Consider the following 16763-nt stretch of genomic DNA (forward strand, 5'->3'; position numbering starts at 1 on the left):
TATTCCATTTCTTTCTTTTTTTTCACAGTCCATAAAGGCTCGTTATTTATGTTTTACATCTCTAGAAAAAGAATCCCAGGATTTTCCCTCCTGTGTGCTTTCGTCTTGCCTCTTCCTGGTCCATGATGCCAGCTGAGGTGGTCAGTACAATGAAGCCACACTGACGGGACGGGAGCAGATTGTTCTGCCATTTTTCTAGGTCTTTGAGTTGCACATCAAATCTAGGGCTTATCACTCCACACTTGTTCAACCTGCCGGTGAGGTTCACGATGATCTTCCCAGCTCTGTGGTCGTCAATGATTTCAAATTCACCAATGTAACCGTGCTTCATCATCACGGTTAGGAACCGAACAATGACTTTGGAGCAGGGCCTGATGAGGACCTGGCGTTTGCCTCTCTGCATTGTTGATGCTCTTGAGAGCATCAGCCAGGATGTTCATGCGCACCATGGTGGCGGTGTGGGAAGATGGCCGAAAGAGGGCTATTCCATTTCTTAATCCATTTCTATCCTTAAGGATATAAAGGATATAAATGAATGTAAATGATAGAATTTAGCTCTATTCCACTTCCTGTTGCTCTTTTTCTTCTCAAAGTTTTTGTTTTGTAATTTATTCTGGTCAGCTTGCTTCTTTTCATTATAAATCTTCATTAGTGTTACCACTGGTACCCACATGGCAGAGTCCATACTAGGCTGTTTTGAGATAACAGAATTAATCCAAAATTATTCACTTTAGCATCAGGCAGACTCTTCAGACAGGAGCAAAAGGCAGCCACTTTCTTCACCAAAATATCATAAGAACGATCGATATCATGGCAACATACTAAAATTCTTCTCCTCTCTAACCTCTTGAGCAAGCCTCCGGTACCAACTTCTGTTTCAGGGTTTGTAATTGCTGTGAAGAGACACCAAGGCAGTTTTTTTTTTTTTCGAGACAAAGTTTCTCTGTGCTTCTTTGGAGCCTGTCCTAGAACACTGTGCAGACCAGGTTGGCCATGAACTCACAGAGATCAGCCTGCCTCTGCCTCTTCAGTATTGGGATTAAAGGCATACACCACCATAGCCCGATAACGCTACCATCACCTGGCAACTATTATGTTAAAAAAAACATTTAATTGAGGTGGTGGCTTACAGTTTCAGAGGTTCAGTTCATTATCATCATGACAGGGAGCTTGGCAGTGTGCAGGCAGATGCGTTGCTTGCTACACCTTGACCAGAAGGCAGCAAGAAGCCCTCGTGTGGAGAGCTCTGGAGAAGAGGGTCTTACAGCTTTGTACGCTAGATATTGGAGACACATCCTCTGGAGTCTTGGCTCTGTATAGCTATATACAGAGCTATATACTATATACCATATACTATATACTATATACTATATACCATATACCATATACCATATACTATATACTATATACTATATACTATATACTATATACTATATACTATATACTATAGCTGTTGCAGATAAAGGCTGCTTCCAGGCCACTTCCCAGAGCTGCAGTCATAGATCTTATTCCTTCAGGGGACTTTGGCAGTGATTCAAAGCTTCTCCCACAACCTACCATTTAACTCAGATCTACTCATCCCTGTGTGGGAGTGGCAACTTCAGGCTGCCCTGTGCCTCTCCACAGAGGAGCCTCTGTGGGAGGGTGGTTGGCACATGGTGACGTTTAATGCACAGTGAATCAGTGTCTCCCTGCCTGTTGTCCATTCTGGACTCTTTACCGCTCATTAGTGACAGGTTTCCTGGGGTCTGACTTAGGCTCTCAGCCCCATTACCTTTTCCTTCATGGCCCTTACATGTTTGTTCTCATTGGACAAGGTCATGCATGGTGATGCTTGCCTGTATCCTGAGGAACAGGGGAAGGATCAGGAATTCCAGTTCATTGCTTTTGTATACTGTCTGTGTTAGAGGTAGGGCTTTTGTGTGTTGTCTGTGTCAGAGATAGGGCTTTTGTATGCTGTCTGTGTCAGAGGTAGGGCTTTTGTGTGTTGTCTGTATTTTGGAGGTAGGGCTTTTGTGTGTTGTCTGTATTTTAGAGGTAGGGCATTTGTGTGTTGTCTGTATTTTAGAGGTAGGGCTTTTGTATGTTGTCTCTGTGTGAGGTGCTCCAAGTCTCATGTTCAGCCTTCTTCCTACAGTTGATCTGGTTCAGTTGGCCTAAAGTGGTGACTGTTTTTGCCTGATGGTTCTTGTAATTCCTGTGTGTGCGTGTGTGCATGTGTGCATGTGTGCATGCGTGTGTATGTGTGTGTGTTGGGAACTGAATCATGGTTATGAGGTGCTAACTAGGTGTTCTGGACTCTGTTCCCAGATGCTTGTTTTTTTTTTTAACATTTCCATTTATTATTGTATTTATGTGTGAGGCACCTGTACCTCAGCCCTCAGCTCACCTGGACAATTTAGGGGACAACTTTCAGAAGTGGTTCTCTCCTTTTACCATGTGAATCCTGGCGGGACCTCAGGTCATCAGGTTTGACTGCAAGTACTTTATCTGCTGAACCAGCTTGTCAGCATCTTGAGAAAATATTCTGGCATTACTCAGCTACTGACCTGAGAAAAACTGACTAATATGGCAAGGTCCCTTGATTCTTCTCCAGATTGACCCCACTCCCTCTAGGTGTATGTCTTAATGACACTCTAATCGATGGAGTGGTGTGAGGTGAGGTAGAGCTGTAACTGTATGCTTCTGTCTGCATGAATCAGGCTGTCCTTGATATTTTCCTGATTGGTAGGGAAGGATAGATTTCCATACCAGTTGCTGTGCATTACACGCTAAGTGTCCCTTTCTCCAGCAAATAACACACGAAGCAGAGTGGCTGTCATTGAGACTATTCTGTTTGGTTGAGTTTCTGGAAGTCCCCTCTCATTCTCTACTTTCTGTCTGTGTCCGTGGTAGTAGCAGAGGGGTGAATTAGTTGGAAATGTGGTAGAAAGTGTCATCAAAGCATCCCCATTACTCCTCACCTTTCCAGTGAGGAGTATCTGGTGTCTGTTCTGTAGTGCTGTTGTGTGACAAAACTTTTCCTGGGGAGCTGCAACACCTGTGTACCCTCCCCAGATAGGGAGCCCACCACAGACCAAATACAGTTACCACCAAAGTCTGCTCTAAAAGCTGAGAAACCTGGAGCACACTGCGTAGCCTGTGGGCAGCTCAAAAAGGCTGCAGAGAGTTCTTTTTCAGTGACTCTGGTCTTAGCCTCTTCTAGAAAGCTCAGCTGATGTCTGCTTCCTCCAGGCAACTTTTCTCTTCTCAGACTCATCTTTGCAGCTTGGCTCTGCCCTTCTGAGAGGGACTCTCAGCTCTTTCTGTTTACTCTGGCAGGGACGGAACTAGAGAATTGGGTCATTTTCGGGGACTACCAGAAGCTATTTTTGAGTACTTTACCTTCCTCTTTAAAGAGCTTCCTGAAGGATGGGATGTTTTCATCTTGGAGGAACTGTTTGACAGCAAATGCTGGTGATCCAGCTCGGGGACCTGACCATGCTCTACAGCGCTCCACCACTGGGTACCCCTCCCCTTTCTCTTGAGTTTGTAAAGATGGTACTACTCAACCACTCTTTTCCACGCAGGGTACAGTTCTTGGTTTGCTGTGCCTAGTGGGTGGAAGAAGCCAGTTTTAAGACCTTCTGTTAGGCTGCAGACTGTGGAAGCAATGTAATGATTATGCCAATAACCAGCTTGTCTGCCCCAGTTCTACGGGCAATGAGGGAGATGCCAGCTGATTATGTCTGTGGACCCAGCTGTGAGCCCAGCTAGGCTGGGTGATCCTTATTTTCCTTCAACAAAGGACCAGATGACACTTGTCATCTTGTTGTGTCAGCCCAGACCTTAAATGTAACAGTCTGTGACATGTTGGAGGGTTCTCTGTGACCATTTTAGGAACAGCCGGGCAATGTGTAGGATTTTACCTTTTAGATTTTGACTTCTCCTTTAGTAATTGGTGATTAAATAGTCTAAAGTTGACTGAGTTCCAGAAACTGGATTAGGTGGTATTGCACGTCCAGCTTCTAACGATCACTCATTGATTTTCTTCGATAGCATGAGCCACACTGAGATAGCCCCCAGCAGTGTGAGCAGGTGGTGACCCCCAGTGTGAAATGAAAAGATGTCCCAGTTGCCACAGAAGACTGTCTTTAAATAACTGAGCACACTAGATTGGATATGAAAGGCTAGAAAATGCATGAGGTAATCATGTCTCAAAGTCCAGAGGACTGCACCAGAGGGAATTGTGGGTATGGAGGAGCTCACTAATGATTACTCACCCTGTGGTTGGGCCTTTGAGAACTGCTGCATGTGAGTTCACTGATTGCATTGGGAAGCAGTGTTCCAAATATGCGGTCAGATCTGACCTAAGCAGCGAGCCAAGTGGATGAAGTTACGGTACCAGCAGCAGGATCAGAGAGTCAGGGCTGGGAGGACCGAGAGTCAGGAAAGTGATAGCGTGGCCTTCTGAGGCAAAGAGTAAGTGGGCAATGGCAGCACATGACCACTTGGTTCATATTTTGTCACCGAGTTCTTTATCTTACTGGTTTTGGTGTTGCTGGGATCAATCCTAGAGCCTTATACACCCTGGGCGATGCCTTCCACTGAACCATATCCCTAGTCCTCATACACCCTGGGCAATGCCTTCCACTGAACCATACCCCTAATTCCACAGAACCCTTTTGTCTGCTTGCCTGGCCAGCCGGCTCCTGTGCCCTGGACCCGCCAGGTGAGCGGACATTCCTGATTTCCTGTGCTCTCTCAAGCATGTGATGTTATATGCCTCCATTGTTTTTTCTTACATCAGAGAGGTCATCGGTCTAGTTTTCTAAATCCTAAGTAGGTCTGAAAGACCCAGTTAACTCAGAAAACAGCCTTTTCTAATTTTTAAGTATATTTGATTAATCATAATCCAAGTCATTTAATATTGAACGTTCTTTAATCTTTCTTTGTATATGCATATTTATTTTAAAATGTCATCTAATATTGTGGAGCTTTATAATGAAGAAATGGTGACCCTCCCAACTGTTCCTTGTGGTTCATATTTGAGAGCAAATATTCTGGCATCTCTTCAGGTTTTTAAACCTTTTGTTTATAAATAAAGTACTTCTTTACTGACTCTAGTGTTTTCTTTTTAATATTAGATTTTCTATTTGTTTCTGGCAGATAAGCATTATTTTTCTAAAGATTTATTTTATTTTATATCTTTGAATATTTTGCTGTCTGTGCATCTTGTACACACAGTGCCTTTGGAGCTCAGAGGAGCACATCAGATCCCCTGGAGTTACAAATGGTTGTAAACCACCACATGGGTGCGGGGAACCTAGATCTTCTGTGAGAACAGCAAGTGCTTCTAACTGCTGAGCTATCTCTGTAGCCCTCAGAGAAGCACCTTAAAACAATTTTTATTTTGTAGTTTTTTATGTTTATATAATATATTCTGATCATATCTTTCCCTAGCTCCTCTCACATTTCCTTTGGGTCCCCAATATATTCCCCGCCTACCTCTTCCTCCTCCTCCATCATCATCTCCTCTTCCTCCTCCTCTAAATAACCCACTGATTCTAAGTACTGCTGCCTGTCTGAGTGTGGACAGCCTACCAGTGTCCATACCCCTGAGGAAAAATGACTTCCCTCTCCTCAGCATCATTTTTTTCTTTCTCTCCGCCTTAACCCCTGCCCAAGCCACCTTACTGTTCTCATACTATTAGTCTCTAACTGGGCTTTGGTTAAATACATTTTTTCTCAGCATACTAAATGGAGCCTCATAGAGTTCTGTATGTGTTTTCCTTGTTACATAATTCATTATTTATTCTGGACCCAGTACTTTTCTGAAGTTTCTTTATTAGTTCTTTTTATCATAATGAACTTTGTAAGCACTTCAGGTTTCTTTTTACTACTTCCAGTTGTAGCCATATGTCCCATGTAGTGACTTGCTCTTGAACCTGTCCTCCAGCTCTCTGTCCCCTTGTTTTTGCTACCAGATTGTCAGTATGGAGCTGAGTTGTGCTGTCCTGGGAATCCTGGTCACCACTGTCTGTAGTGGAATTCCATTTCCTGGGTGCGCTGTTGTCCAGGAGCTTCCTGGGAAAGGCTCCCTGACACATCAGCTTTTTAGGAATTCATGTATTTGGAAATAACTTCTACCATTTTGGTTGAAGTCAGAATTTGGAAGGTGTTGGTCACTGTCTTCTAGCTTTTGATAGTGTGGCCAAGTCTAGAGTTGTGGTGTGTGGTTAATTGCTCTGTTATTTAATCACTGGAAGTGTTTCAGATGAAATTACAGTAGGAAAGAACCTAAAATAATAAGGACTTTCACAAGTCTTTTTCTAGTGCGAAAGTCCAGGTGGCACATACCTGGGAATTTTCTGTCTTGTTCTAAGTGTAGTTTTGACTGTATCATCTGGTATGAGAGCCAACAAATTCCAGGAATCAGGCTAGAGGAAGCGAAAATGGCACAGGAACAACACTTTTTTTTCTAGGACATTCCTGGAAGTTCTCACATGACACTTGTCCCCTGAACTAAAACAGTCACTGGCTATACTCGCTAAAGGGAAGCTGGGAAGTGAATCTTGGAGTTTCAGTGGCACATGATTAGCTGAAAATGCTACTAGCAGCGAGCATCTTCTCTTGCCGCTAGTGTTGTAAGACTGCTCTGCTGTGTTGATTTTCTTGCTGTATAACAGATCATCATTAGGATTTAGTGGGAAGCTATGCATAACCTAGCTGTGTTCTCTATTCAGAGTAACGAGAGACTGAAGACAGTATGCTAGCTGAACTGTTCTCTTCTGGGGCGTGGCATCATTTGGAGGCTCATTTGGGCTGTTGGCAGAGCTCACTGAAATCATAGGACTGAGGCCCCTGCTGTTGTTTAAAGTTTATATAGCCCGCCCTCAGGCTTAGCTCCACGGAGACGTCTTTTCCAGGAAGTATCCAGCTCCCTTCTTTAACCTTTTTGGATCCTCATACTGTATCCTAGACTGGCCTGGAACTTACTGTGTAGCTCAGCCTGACTTCGAATGGCGATCCTCATGCCTCACCCTCATGTGTGCTGGATTATACCATGCCAGGCTGTCCAGCCCCACTCAGAGGACTAACTTAATAGGTTCTGTCCACAGCATAGTCTCTCTTTACTAAAGTCAGTTATGCTGGGTCTCATGACCCAGATACAGAAGTAAAATCAATTGTGTGTCCAGTTTTAACTTGAGTAGAACTTGACTGTTGATGGTTAATTTTCATGTGTGTGTGTTTTTAAATTTACAACATTCTTTATAATAAAGTTTAAAAAAATCAATATGGTAATATTATTAGGAGCATCATTCGTAACAGACAAAAAACAGTAGCCTAAGTGTTCATCAGTTTCTAATGGATAAGCAAGGTGTGGTTCCCAGATGATGGAGAAGTCATTCAGCAATAGGAGAATGAAGTACTGGTACATGCCCGAACAGAAGACCCTTCATCCTGTGATTGAAAGAAACCTTGCACATATGGTCATACTTTGTATAATCCTTTCATTGAAATGATCAGGAGGCAAGTCCATAGAGACATACTATAGACGAGAGGTTGCTAGGGGGTGTGGAGAAAAAGGACCAGAATGAGAAGCCATTAGCTGTGGATATGAGGATTCTTGAGGGTGATGAAACGTTCTAATAGTCATTATATATTACAGCACAATTCTGTGAGTATACTAAAAGCCAAGGCATTGTGGCTTTTTACAGGGTCAAATTCATGCTATGTAAATTACTTCTTAGTAAATTGCTCAGAAAGCAGTGTGGGTGTGGGTATTTTCTTCCTCTTCACCTGAGATGAAGTGTGCATGATTGACAGTGGATGGCAGAGTGGGCTTAGGGGAATTGGGGGCAAGACTCTGTTAACTTTTCTGTCACCTTTGTTGTGTAGCCCCCATTTAGTGGGGGCACCCACCAAAAAAGGAGAACAGAACAAATAGACTTTAGTCTTCTGACTTATTAGACAAGTTGATCAAAGTGCTTTCTTGGCCAGCAATATGTGAAACAAAATATCTTTAGTTATGAATAAATGTTCAATAGTGGCTGCTGTTCAGGTATAGTGGGCACAGTGGACCGCATCACACCCTTAGACACTAACTATAGATAGCTAGGACTGAGGAAAATGAGCAGATGGAGCAGAAGGGTGGCTAAAGTTAGGAGAGCTAAACACTACATGTCGGCACTGAGCCCGCCTTGAGCAGGAGTCTCTCTCAACTCTGAGTTAAAACAACAGCTCTCTACAGCTTCTCTGGCACCCTTTCTCATCTGTTTCTCGGGTCCATCATTTAGCTGGATTCTTCAGAGGTCGTTGTGGCTCACTAGGTCTCAGCACGTCTCTTTCCATGTTTTAGTCTGACAGCTGAGCACTTCTCCAGGAGGAGCAGGCACACTGTCTCTGGCTGGTTCTCTACGTGCTTGATGTTTCTTCTTTACAGGCATTTCTCTGTGTTTTTCTGAACCAGTCAATCTGTTCTTTTGTCATTGGATCTTCCTAGGGGATTATTTTGGAGTCTGTTACTTCACCCCATGCTGCTCTCAAGGCATCCAGGTCCTCCCATCAGCCGTCTGTCCTGCTGTCCTTGCTGTGTGTCCGCCACACTGGGTCCTTGTGCAGTATTTGTATTATTGTCAAAGTACTTTCACTGTGCACTCTTCTTGCCATCTATACTAAGAATTAGGAATGTACCCATTTTTTTTTACATAGGCTTTATCCCTCGGTCATTTTCCTGGCTTTTTAAAAATCCCACTTTCACCTTCTGCTGGAGTTGTCCCAGTAAACATCATGATCTCAGCTCCAGCTTTGTCAGAGACTTCCCTTTGTCAAAGTTGTGCAGTGCTTTCTCCACTCCCTGACACCGAGGAGTGAGCCCAAGGTCCATCCCCCACAGTAGGTGCCCATTCTGCCTTCAGTATTTGGTATCTAGGAGTGTTTTCTTTGTCAGGCCTTTTACATGCTAAATACATAACTACAGTCATAAATAGCATTTGGGGAGTTAGTGGAAGGGGTAGAAGATGACAGCAAAGTCAGTGTAAAAAAGAGTTCTCTGGAAGTGGAGGTACCTTTCTTCCAGTACCAGGGACAGCTCAGGGCTGGAGAAAGAGTCCAGGAACTGCAGATGAGGAGGTAATTGAGACTGTCTTGTGTCTGTAGTGCTATAGAAGGCAGGGTGGCCTTGACTTGGGTCAGAGAGAAGCATTGTTGGGCTTGCAGAACAGTTTCCAAGTGCAGGAGGAGTTACTTTGCAATGCCCCTGAAAACAAAAGCCTCTTTCTCCACTAGGATGTTAGCATAGTCCCCGACTTTTCAGGTGTCTCAGTCCCTTGGGTTGCCCTATGCTGTTCTAATTTTGACTCTGCATAACATGTCTATTCTGTCACTAGCTCTCTTTACTGAGAGCTTCCCTTTGCCACCTGGATGTAGCTAACTAGACCTGGAGCTCCTGATTTAGGTAGTTGGGGGCAAGGGGACTCAGAAGTTCTTTTCAGATTGTTCAAATGCTATCTCACCTACTTTATGTATTTTACAAATAATCTGTTTTGGTCTTTGAGACAAGATGTCAGTATATGGCCCAGGCTGGCCTTGAATGCCTTTTCTTCAGCTTCTTGAATGTTGGGTTTGCAGGTATGAGCTGCCATACCCTGCTCTTTGTTGAAGGGAGTGGGGCCCCTTGTTCTGTCCCAGCCGCCCTGCTGGGAAATAATCACATAGAAATTGTAATAATTAAATACTGCCTGGCCCATTATATCTAGCCTCTTCTTGGCCAACTCTCACATCCTAATCTAACCCATTTCTACCAATCTGTGTAACACCACGAGGTCATGGCTAACTGGGAAAGATCCTAACCAGCGTCAGTCTCAGGCAGGAGAACCATGGCATCTGCCACACTGAGCTTCTTCCCAGCTTTCAGTTTGGTCTTTCTGAAGTTCTGCCCTATCAAAAGACCAAGGCAGTTTCTTTATTCAACCAATGAAAGCAACACATAAACAGAAGAACCTCCTACACTAGCTCTTTGCATTTTAAAATTGGATTGTCTTGTTGTTAGTTGTAAAGTTCTTTGTATATTCTACATAAAAGTCTTTTATCAAATAACATGATTTATACATAATCTTGTTTTATTTTGGTTTGTTTGGTTTTGTTTTTGAGACAGGATTTTTCTGTGTACTCTGACTATCCTAGAACTTGCTCTATAGACCAGACTGGCCTCATACTCAGAGACCCACCTTCCTCTGCCTCCTGAATACTGGAATTAAAGGTGTGTGCCACCACCAACGCAATTTTGTTAACAATTTTTGTCACTCTCTGGGTTTATTTTTTCACATGAAATATTTTCATGAAATGTTACCCCGAGAATGGCACAAAATACTGAAGTGTCTTTTAAAAATTCCCTTTATTAAAATTACTAGTTGGTTTTCTGTTTCCCTGTGTACTTCTTATGACGTTATCTATTGGAAAAAAAAAAAGCAAGGCAAGAAGATTCTTTGAGTCCAGCTTGGGCTACATATGAAGGCCCAAACTTACTTGGAAGAACACCAACTGGAAAAACATAGACTAAAATGTTTGTGATTATCATATAGTGACTAAGGTGGTAGATATATTTTTGTTCATTATGTTATATGTACTTAAGTATTTAAGTATAAATACTTAAAAATAATATAGGAGATTTTATGTCCTAAAGGAAATATGAAAAGCACAGGACAGACAGGATCTCACTCCATGTGTTTCAGGGACTTGGTGTGGAGCTGACAGTGAAGGGTTGCCATCCTCCCTGGGTGCCGTGTCTCCTAGGCCGTGCACCACGTTTCTCTTGTCCGGGTGCTCCTCCATGGTTTTTGTCTTAGGTTCTGTGGCTGACCCAGCGATACTAGCTAGACTTATATGTTAGTACCTTACCAGTCATTTTGAAGTTCCAAAAGTTAACCACAGAGTAAAAATGAGTAACATTCTCTGCCTACTAAAGGTTTCTGTTTCTGTGAAGAGACTCCATGACCACAGCAACTCCTATAAAAGAAAACATTTAATTGAGGGAATCTCACTTACGGTTTCAGAGGTTTAGTCTATCATCATCATGGCAGGGAACATGGCAGTAGGCAGACATGGTGCTGGAGGAGCAGTTAAGTCTTACATCTGGCAGGAAACAGGAAGTTGACTGAGACACTTGGTGGTATCCCAACGATAGGAAACCTCAAAGTCTGCCCCCACAGTGACACACTTACCCCAATAAGACTGTAACCACTCCAACAAAGCTACACCTCTTAATAGTGTCATTCCCTATGAGATTATGGGGGCCAGTAATATTTAAACTTCCATACTCTCTTTGTTAAATACTGACTTCAGGAAATTGTTTCATTATAAACTGTTTTCAATGTGATATGTCCTATCTGTCTATATTGCTTTAGAAAATATTTAAAATGTTAAAATTAGGTCTTGAAAATGTAACTGTTCAAGAAATTCTTATTCTCATCAGGCCTTATTAAAATGAGTGAATATACCGAATTCTCTATAAATTATTTTTTTGTTTGCATACATATTTAGAGTAATCATGAGTTGTTTTCATAAAATAACTGAATAATTTGCTTACACTATTTTTAGACTTATTTATTTTATGTTACATGTATGATTGTTTTGCTAGCGTGAATGTATGTATACCATGTGCATACCTACTGGATGCCTGGAGCTGGAATTGCGGATGGGTGTGAACCACCATGTAGATGTGGCAAGTGAACATGGTCCTCCACACAAGTGCTCTTAACTGCTGAACCAGCTCTTTAGTCCCCAGTTACAGAAATTGGCTATGTATTGATTGTGGGTTGGGAATTGTTTAAGTAATTATTAGTTAGTAGCAGAGTTATTTGATTTGTATATTGTAGACATGATTGATTTGGTATGAAGGTTCTGACATAACTTTTTTCTAGCTTAGAAATTATAGCAATCAGTAATTTGGAAAATGACTGTCATATAATCAAGTAGCAGCATAAGAGCTAAGACAATTTCTCTGTTTATTCAGGAGCTGGTAATGCATCTTTTAGAATACAATGCTGATTCTACGGTTGTAAATGGGAGTGGACAGACAGCAAAAGAAGTCACCCATGACAAAGAAATCAGAAACATGCTTGAAGGTAAACATGGATTTTAACATACGTAGTGCTTGGTTTAATACCGCCAAGGTCACAGGTGAGTAAATATAGCCTGCAGCAGCGTAGATGACAACACCGTCTATAGTGCTGATGTCATTACCAAGTCATTGTTAGATGCAACTTCATCTGTTTCCTCACTCTTAGTTGTAGGGGAATGTGTTACAGATGTAGAGTTCCAGAGATATCCTGACTTATCGGGAAGCCAGGTTATACTTAGAGCCACAATAGGACAGCTCTGGAGGGGTAGAGCCGCATTTGGACAGCTCTGGAGGGGTAGAGCCGCATTTGGACAGCTCTGGAGGGGTAGAGCCACAATAGGACAGCTCTGGAGGCTGGAGCCACATTAGGACAGCTCAGCCCTGGAGGACAAGGTATCCTGACTGTTGGGAAGCCAGGCCACCTGGAGCTGAGGGGTGGTAGGGCATGGTCTCCCACAGGATATAGCTATCCTGCTCTTCTGGAGAGCCTTTACAGCAGAGCCCTCTCTGTTCCCTTAAGGGAAAACGTCCTAGTAGAACCATCTGCTTCTTCGGCCCAAGATGTTACCTCTTTTGCTAACACTTTGCTAAAGGGTAAGCCCCTGCAGAAATGTAGCAATCTCCTCCAGCTCTGTAGAAAAGTTGTTACCTTTTCCCCCTCCGCCTTATTCAGCCCCACATAGGGAGTGTCTCTGCAAGGTTTTTCAGCTCAGTCCCCTAAGGGACGTCCCAGCTAGGTTCTCTTTTGCGCAGGTGAATGAAGATCATCACCTGTCACCCAAGACTTTTGAGAAAGAGATTTATTTGGGAAGGAGGAGTCCAGGAGAGTGGCTGCCACTGCCTGGGAGAGATAAACAGCAGCCCTTAACTAAACAGAGAGGCTTATTTATATAGGGCTTCTCAGGGGCGGAGTTTTCCCAGGAAGAAGAAAGATTGGCTAGTTTTTCCCTGCTCAGGGACTGGTTAGTTTAGTTGGTCAGAGGCAGAGATGGCTCTGACTTCATGGCCAAACTATGTTTTTTTTACTGTTCCCTTTTAGATTTTTGACTCTAATCTTAGGACCAGGGCATATTTCTTTCACTGGTTCTGATTCTAAGGGCAAAGCATGCTTCTTTGACACTAGTTTCAGAGTCAGGGCATGTTTCTTTGGTTCTGGGTTCAGGGATAAAGATGTTTCTTTCCCTGCTCAGGTCTCAGATCCAGGGTGTGTTTCTTTCACTGGCTCTGGGTTCAGAGTCAGGGTGCTCAGTGATTGGTTAGTTTCCTGCTCCAGTTGTCCCTGTTACCCTACATTAGTTTCTGTGGCAGAATCGCTGACCAAGGCAACCTAATTAAGGAAGGATTTAAGTAGGCTTGCATTCTGAAGGGATCCAATCAATTACGGCAAGAAGGCGTGACAGGTGGCTCCATGGTGGTAGGAGCATGCGAATGGGACTGTTCTTTTGACTTCGGAAGAACAGGAAACAGAGAGGGTCAGAAGAGGGCCAGGGCTGTGAAACTCAAGACCCATTCCTCAGCTATCCACTTTACTCTGCTAGGTCCGACCTCAAAGGTTCCATGGCGTCCCAAAACACAGCCACCAGTTTGGGACCAAGTGTTCAGATACATCAGACTAGGGGTCATTTCATATCCAAGCTATAAGTATTTACTTTATAACTATTAAAATCTTCACTTACAAAAGAACATAGCAAGTTTAAAATTTTTCACATGCACAACAAAATGAAAAGTAGAAAAATGTAGACTTGAGAAGATGTGACTTTAGGTAAACTGCTGCATCGTTATAATGAGAACATAGAGAGGAAGGGCAGGGAAACTGCCGGAGCTCTAGTCGTTAGGATAGTGGGCATTTCTGTCAGGCTTCATCTTCCCAAGGACCTCACTGTAGTGTAAAACCAACACTCATTTCTTGATGGCTTGGTTTATTTGCTATGGACATCAGAGATTAAATTGTATTTAAGAAGATGTAGAGTGTAGAGAAATTTCTCTATTACAGTTTAGAACAAAACCACTCCCATTTTTATACTCTAAAAGCCTTAGGTAATAGGATTAGTTGTTGAATGGTCCTGGTTTTGCTGTTACACAAGAGCAGGTAATTTCTACTTTGCAAATAAGGTCTCAGAATTACAGCTGCAACTTCACACATGCTCTGTTTCTTTCCTGCAGTTCAGAGTAGGGTGATACACCTTTGTATTTAAGAATGTTAACTTTGTAGCTTTAATTATTAGTATTCATGTAAAACCACAGTCTTGCTTTTAACAACTTTTAACAAATTTGGATTAAAGGATTGAACTCTTCTTGCTTATTCTGTAATTATAAAATAATGACTGGTTGCTAGGCATGTGTGCTAGAGAATCGTTATTAATGTACACAGCACATGCTGTGGCGCGTGGGGTGGACTTCCTGTGCACCAGTCACTGCCCTGGTCACGTTCAGCTACCTCGCATTCTTGGAGGCTGACTTTTGTCACATCTTTAGATGGTGTCTTCATTTGAACCCTCTGGTTTCAGTGAATAGCCAAACACACCCTAATCTGTCAGTCACTGTAGCATTCAACTTAAGGACTTATGGACCACATTGGTCTTTGTCCTTTAATACATTGTGATCTAACTGAAAGGGGAGGTAACTGTTTCTGATACTGTCCTGTCATTCTGTTGTCTCATGGGAACCTGCAACTTAGATTTTTCTGACAGACTAAATGTTAGCTTAGTCTGACCGGTGGACGTTTAATAAGGGGAATTGTAAAGACATGCTCTAAGGTTCTTCTGAAATGCAAGCTGTGCAAAGGCAAGAACTTCATTGATTTTACAGGTAATGCCATTTGTCAACTTGTGTGGAAATAGAAAACAGAGAATGAATTGGATGATTCTGTTCTGATGAGATCACCTAACCCAGATATAATGCTATTTGCAGACAGCATTAAGTTGCCATTTGCAGACTCCAGGAAGTGCTAGGGACAAGTCACCATGATATTAGCTAGGCCATAAACCAGATAACAGGATAACATATGGAGACAGGAAATAGAGGTAAGCGTAAGAAAACCACATCAAAATATCTGAAGTGATGGTATTAAGATAGAGATGACCTTATTTGTATAGATGATCTTATTGTATAGCCACTTAATGGACCAGAGGTTAAGTACCACAGAGTTTATCTTTGGGCCCATTGTGTTGTATGCAAGGGTGTGAGTTGCCTTGAAAGATGAGGTACAGTGAGTTTTCTGTGACAAGGAGTATTCTGGAAGAGGGTAGACAGCTACCTCTTAGGTACCAGTGAGGAATAACACACGCTCTCTCTGACTCTTAGCCTATGGAAAGTTTTAAGAATAATTAAATAAATATTTATATGCCTTTTGTCTTAGATTATACATATAAGGATATCTATGTTTGTATCTAGTTTATCTTTTTATTATTATTATTATTTTTGGCTTTCTCTAGGTTTATTTGGGGATTTGTTACAAAGGTTTGACTGGGCTTTACAGGTAGGGTGCGTGAGTTCATACAGGAAATTCAGATTAACACTGACACTCGGTCTCCTCGAACGAGAAATAGAACATCACTACAAACTGTGATCTAGAGTAACGTTTCAAATGGTTTGTTTGGGTTTTGCCTAAATGTATCATTAAATAATGAAAGCACCAATTTGATTATTATTATTATTGAAAAAATTTCTGCCTCTTCTCTGCCTCCCATTTCCCTCCCCCTCCCTCCTACTCCTCTCCCCGTCCCTCTCCAGTCCAAAGAGCAGTCAGGGTTCCCCGCCCTGTGGGACGTCCAAGGCCCTCCCCCCTCCATCCAGGTCTCGGAAGGTGAGCATCCAAACAGGCTAAGCTCCTACAAAGCCAGTTCATGCAGTAGGATCAAAACCCGGTGCCATTGTCCTTGGCTTCTCATCAGCCCTTATTGTCCGCCATGTTCAGAGAGTCCGGTTTTATCCCATGCTTTTTCAGTCCTAGTTCAGCTGACCTTGGTGAGCTCCCAATAGATCAGCCCCACTGTCTCAAGGGGTGGGTGCACCCCTCGCGGTCCTGACTTTCTTGCTCATGTTCTCCCCCCTTCTGCTCCTCATTTGGACATTGGGAGCTCAGTCTGGTGCTCCAGTGTGGGTCTCTGTCTCTATCTCCATCCATCCCCAGATGAAGGTTCTATGGTGATATGCAAGATATTCATCAGTATGGCTATAGGATAGGGTCATTTCAAGTTCTCTGTCCTCAGCTGTCCAAGGAACTAACTGGGGACATTTCCCTGGACACCTGGGAGCCCCTCTAGAGTCAAGTCTCTTGCCAACCCTAAGATGGCTCCCTTAATTAGGATATATACTTCCCTGCTCCCATATCCACCCTTCCTTTATCCCTTGGGGGTGGGGTGAGATGGGGGTAAGGGGAAATGGGGAGAGAAAAGTGAGAAGGGGAAGATGAGGAGAGCTTGGGGGAATGGGATGGTTGGGATAAAGGAAGGGTGGATATGGGAGCAGGGAAGTATATATCCTAATTAAGGGAGCCATCTTAGGATTGGCAAGAGACTTGACTCTAGAAGGGCTCCCAGGTGTCCAGGGAGATGTCCCCAGCAAGTTCCTTGGGCAGCTGAGGAGAGGGAACCTGAAATGGCCCTATCCTATAGCCATACTGATGAATATCTTGCATATCACCATAGAACCTTCATCT

The 16763-nt window shown here is 43.0% G+C and overlaps 1 protein-coding gene and 1 pseudogene across 5 annotated transcripts in view; one reads left to right on the forward strand and one right to left on the reverse strand.

The window, feature by feature from the left end:
* Osbpl1a (oxysterol binding protein like 1A) overlaps positions 1-16763 on the forward strand; it is a 187679-nt gene that overhangs the window by 22570 nt on the left and 148346 nt on the right. For all 5 annotated transcript variants that reach the window (XM_050160702.1, XM_050160701.1, XM_050160699.1 and 2 more), the window contains one exon: positions 11996-12107. In XM_050160702.1, coding sequence (XP_050016659.1) covers positions 11996-12107 — 112 coding nt within the window. The remainder of the gene's footprint in view (positions 1-11995; positions 12108-16763) is intronic.
* On the reverse strand, positions 62-464 carry LOC126512764 (40S ribosomal protein S15a-like; annotated as a pseudogene).

This window comes from Alexandromys fortis, unplaced genomic scaffold (assembly GCF_014885135.2).
Source record: "Alexandromys fortis isolate MF-2015 unplaced genomic scaffold, M_Fortis_MF-2015_v1.1 scaffold_104, whole genome shotgun sequence".
Lineage (NCBI taxonomy): Eukaryota > Metazoa > Chordata > Mammalia > Rodentia > Cricetidae > Alexandromys > Alexandromys fortis.